General features: G+C 40.9%; 1 protein-coding gene across 1 annotated transcript in view; it reads left to right on the plus strand.

Moving 5' to 3' along the window:
- Nucleotides 1-2,488: 2,488 nt before the first annotated feature.
- The window catches only part of LOC104965300 (uncharacterized), a 13,822-nt gene continuing 10,714 nt past the window's right edge, over nucleotides 2,489-5,596 (plus strand). The window contains exons 1-2 of the mRNA XM_010794257.1: nucleotides 2,489-2,589; nucleotides 3,476-3,719. Of these exons, the coding sequence (XP_010792559.1) occupies nucleotides 2,524-2,589; nucleotides 3,476-3,719 (310 nt within the window). The 5' untranslated portion in view covers nucleotides 2,489-2,523. The remainder of the gene's footprint in view (nucleotides 2,590-3,475; nucleotides 3,720-5,596) is intronic.

Raw genomic sequence — 5,596 nt, forward strand, 5'->3', positions numbered from 1 at the left:
CATTCCGGGCAGGGCAGTCCGCAGCTCATCAGAGCACTGCGAACAGAGCACAACCACAAACTACACACACGAACGACGGCACCCCCACGTGTGTGAGGAGGATCGTCCCACTACTCACACACAAAAATTAATGATCTACCTGCCTAAACCACATTATAGACCAGCGATGCCGATGTCAAGAGCTGGGTTATTCTTACTTCAGCCAAGACTCACAGTGATGACAAGTAAACCCAGGGCCGGCCCCTAGAACTTTTGGGGCCCTAAGCAAGCCTTTGCTTGGTGCCGACCACCTCACCTAGCGCGTCTCACTATACACAACAGGGAACCAACTTTTGTCTGATTGATGTTAGCATAAACACACATATTGTATAAATCATCGGTAAACATGTAAAACACCGTAGACATAACCTCCTCTAGGGGGGCCTCAACCTCCACTAGGGGGGTCGGGGGCATGCTCTCTCCGGCGAGAATTTTTTTAAATATTTGAAGTTAAAACATCAATCTGGTGCACTTTGAGAGCAAAATAAGAATCTATGATACTCCTCTCAAACACCCATATAAAACAGAACTATAACAGAGTTTTCTATGGATATTTTACAAATCACTCCCTTTTAAAACGTATCTTGTTTACTGCATATAGTATTATAACGTTTTTATTTATTCTCGGTCTGCTGTCCCTCTCATAAGGTTCACATAGAAACTAGCTGTCAATAGGAATATCATCAGAAGAAGTTATAATTTCATGCAAAAATCCTGTCACAAAAAGAGGTTGCACATTAAATTAAAGGTGTTGTATGGCAACGCCCAGCGGCCAAAAGCAGACATTTACTGCTGCAACAATTCAATATCCTGTCACGAAACACGAACACACTAACCATTTCCAACACATTTAACACAAAAAACTGAACCCACAACAATATCTTCAGAAGCTAAAAGCCTAGCTAAGCTAACTAAGGGGGAGGGACTTACTGACAGGACCCAGGATCTAACTGTGTACTGTAAGATAAACCACACGAGTCAATCCACGGAGAGCTTCTTTGAATCACAGGTAACGCCTAAACATTAACATTTAATTGGTATACATATTAAATATCACTGGACAGCTAAGCAACATAACAAGCTTCGATTCAAAATAACGTCAACGTAGTCTGTAATTAACTTGTGCTTACATATTCCGCATACTTGGAATTTACTTACATTTAACAACCTTGTTTACCTGCTCAAGTGTGGTTCTGGGGTTGTTGTGTGAGCCACCGCTATGAGAATTGTCGTCTTTTATTAAAGAAAAAATGGTCTTATGTCCACCCTTCAAAAACTCTGAGTCCGACTGACAGTTTAAACATGTCAGAGCTCACAGGATAGGTTACTGCCAGCCAATAAGACAGATGTTTAATTTCCATTCAGCGCTCTGGTGTCGGTGTCTTGCCTCTGTTGCATCACTGAACACGGGAAATTACAATCCTACCGTCCTCTCTAGTGTCATGATGAGGTTCAGGTAAAGCACGGTTAATGTGTTATATTATTGACTCAATAATATAATACATGACTTTGAGAGTAGGCAATCTAGGCATATTAACAAAATTAATTAAACATACTTATCACGGCGATAGTGTACTGAGATTATTTTTTGTTTTCATTATTTATTTTTTTCATTTTTTGCTAGGGGGCCCTTAGTGGCTGCGGGGCCTTAAGCGGCCACTTATGTCGCTCAATGGGTCGGGCCAGCTCTGCAAGTACCTCCGGATTTGAGCTGTGAACGAGTACTTTTAATTGGTCAATTTTTGGCAGCAAGCTTCTAGCATTTACATGTAGAAAACCTACAGCTTTACGAGAGCAGAAGTCAGGGAAACTCAGATCATTGTGACAAAGATTGACATCAGGGCACAGGCCAGAACTAGGGCTACATACTAGAAGGTCCAGGATGAACATACACATTGCCCGATATCATCAGTAGTAATACAATCAAAGCACGGCCAAGAGATAGCAGTGAGTCACAATGCCTAGTTTGTTTTGTGCGCACATTGACAGTGGAATGTAACAATCATCTTGTGTAGAGACCTCATAATCACACATGATAGTAGTGGCGGTTTGCATTTGTTATGCGCAGGAGGGGGTAGGGAGGCGGCGAATAACGCAAGGAAAAAGAAGTACAGTTTGGGATTAGCCATTGTTAGTCCAGTGAAGGCAGGAAGCAGCACTCACCCAGGGGTCAACAGTCCTTGGTCGTCCAAGTCCTTGGTTGTTTATAGCATAAAGAACATCTGATTTAATGTGAGGTAGGGAAATAATCATTTGTGTATATAAATATGTAATTTACAACAGCTGTAAGATGCTTGAAAAGCTTGAAAATGCACCTTGAAAATGCTTGAAAAGTCCTTGAATTTGACTTTGGAAAAGGTGTAAGAACCCTGACATATGCAGATGTACACAGCATGTAGGAAGGTAATCATAATGTATAAATGAAAAAAAAAAATGAAATATTCACAGTTGAGCTCCAGGCTTGAGGAGAGTGAGAGGGAGGCGATGGAGAAAATGTCAGAAATGGAGAAGAAGCTCATTCAGACCACGAAAGAAGTGGAGCTCTTAAAGGTACAGTACACCATTCTATTCTTTATATGTTTTTCTTTAATAAAGTCTAACTTGTGTTTTATTTTCATTATATTCTGTGCAGCGAAGTAATTGGAACATTGATTCATAAAAATTGCTTAAATATTTAGACAAAGCAGAACTAGTTTGCCAAAGCACCCAAAGAATCTGTTCTGCCTGACTTTGTGGTCCACTTTTGACCTTGCATACTTGCATAGTTGTTGATGATCAGTAGTGAAAGAACATGTTCTGTTACAAGTCAAATGTATGTAATCAAAATACATGTGCAATGGGGTCATCATTTCACTCTTGGAGCTGATAGATAAAATGTATTTGCCCTAAAATGACGTGAAGTAAATGTATAAATAGCATGAAATGAAAATACCAGCCCTAGAGTAAATGTATTTAGTTTTATTCATAACTATTTTGCCCCATATTTTTGTTTAATTACCTCATTTACGAGGGTTGGTGCGGCCAAAGCATACTTTTAAAGAAATACCTGTAGACAAAAAACCTGTACTTCCATATAATCTATGTTTTATACTTAAAGTTAATATTCTTTTGAAATGCTAAAGTTTGTTGTTAAAGAAAAAATGTATTTACCAGGGCCCAAAATATTCATCTGCAGTTCAGTAAAGCACTAGGACAAAACAATATATTACAATATTAATATCCAGATGTACAACGACAATGCCTGAGTTATAATATATGCAGTTGTAGTTTTTATTTTATTCACACGCCATAACACATCAGATATTTTGATTAGCAATATATAATGCTGGTGATGGTTATTGCTAGTATTTGATACTCTAGGCCCCTTGTGAGTGTATCGTTCTCATACTGTACACAGTTTCCTTATACATAGTGTGTATCGCACTGTGTTCTGTAGGAGGGTCTGCGTGAGTCCTGCTCCCAGGTGATCGTCCTGCAGCAGCGAGAGAGAGAGAGAGAAATAGAACGTGAGAGGGAAAGAGAGATAGAGCGAGACAAGGATCTCTCCACCCAGGCCCTGAGGGAGCTGGAGGTCAAAGTTCAGGCTCTGGTGGAGCAGGGGCGGGTCCAAATGAAGCGGTCCTCCTCTGGACAGCTGGACGTCCAAGTGGTCCCCGTCATCCAGCACGTGATTCAGAAAGGTCAGAGCTGCAGGCTGACATTGTGAATTAGAAACATCTAAGATCATTTCCTCAGGGCCCCTGGGCAGCTTGTTCTATCAAACAATACTACTCAAATATTTTAAGATGAATAATATTTAAGTTTGTGTTTTTCTCCTTGCAGATGAGATGAGAACATACAGATCAAGTCACTTATTTTAAAACTGTCTGTCCTTCATCAAGTTTTATTTTAGGGTCAGGAAAACATATTTTGTTGCCGCTGTTCATTTTGATGATCTGATTTCATGCTTTGAAAAATGTGGACAAATTGTTGGAGAAGAAATGACCTATTTGCAGACCAGATTTATCCTAAAAAAAGACTGTCACTAATGTCATCAACTGAGTGTGCCTTGACACTTTTGATAATGCATTCAAAATATTTGTTGGTGTTAATCTCCTTCATCTTGCTGTTTCGACAACATTTTGTGACAATGATTGATTAGTATAATTTCATATATCAAATGAATGGAAAGCTGTGATGAAAGGGCCCTATATGGTATACAGGACTGTCTCAGAAAATTAGAATATTGTGATAAAGTTCTTTATTTTCTGTAATGCAATTAAAAAAACAAAAATGTCATACATTCTGGATTCATTACAAATCAACTGAAATATTGCAAGCCTTTTATTATTTTAATATTGCTGATTATGGCATACAGCTTAAGAAAACTCAAATATCCTATCTCTAAATATTAGAATATCATGAAAAAGTATACTAGTAGGGTGTTCAACGAATCACTTGAATCGTCTAACTCGAAACACCTGCAAGGGTTTCCTGAGCCTTGAAAAACACTCAGCTTGGTTCAGTAAACTAAATCACAAGTATGGGGAAGACTGCTGATCTGACTGCTGTCCAGAGGACCGGTCATTGACGATCCCTCCATCAGAGGGAAGAACACAAAGAAATTTCCAAAGAGCCAGCTTGTCACAGAGTGCCGTGCAAAGCACATGTCCACAAAAAGTCGTTGGAAGGGGGAAATGTGGCAGGGACGGCTGCACACCAAGAGAGATGAACGAGCCTTAACAGCATTTTAAGAAGTCCGCTTCCAGAATTTGGGGACTCAAGACAGTGGACTGAAGCTGGATTCCAGGTATCAAAAGTCACGGCGTTCACGGGACGTGGCCGGAAGGGCTACATAGGCCTATTCGCATGGGTCACCACTTCTGAACCAAGGACAACGGAAGAGGCGTCTGCTGGGCTAAAGGAAAAAAGAGGAACCACTGAACAGTTGCACCAGTGGTCCAAAGGTCCGGCTTTGTCAGGACGAAAGCAAGTTTGGTATTTCAATTTGAGTCAAGGTCCGCCAGAGTCGGAGAAAGGCTGGAGAGGAGCCAAAATCCAAGTTGCTGAAATCCCAGGTGAAGTTCCCACAGTCAGCGATGGTTGGGGGAGCCATGCAGCTGGGTTGGTCCCTACTGTTTGCATCAAGCCCAGAGTAAATTCAGCTGTGTACAAGAGATTTAGAGCATACATGCTTCCGTCTGGCTGAAGAAGCTTCATGGAGATGAAAATTCATATTTCCAGCAAGATCTGGTCACCTGCCCACAGTGCCAAAACCCACCAGTTAACTGGTGGTACTGACCATGGCATTACTGTCGGATTGGCTGCCAAATTCCCTACTGAACCCTAGAAATATGGGGTATTGTAAACAGAAAGCCCTGAAAGACACAAGACAACAAGCAATGCTAAAGCGCTATGACTCCTGTGGCACCTAACGACCATCCACAATGCCACAGCTGATTTGCCGTACATGGCCAGCCGCTTGATGCAGTTAATCCGTGCCAAAGGATTCCCCACCAAGTACTGAGTGCATGATGGCCATTTCCAAATGTTGTGATTTGTGTTTTTTGCTGTTATA

The sequence above is a fragment of the Notothenia coriiceps genome, unplaced genomic scaffold (assembly GCF_000735185.1).
Source record: "Notothenia coriiceps isolate Sejong01 unplaced genomic scaffold, NC01 NC01_scaffold00037244, whole genome shotgun sequence".
Taxonomy (NCBI): domain Eukaryota; kingdom Metazoa; phylum Chordata; class Actinopteri; order Perciformes; family Nototheniidae; genus Notothenia; species Notothenia coriiceps.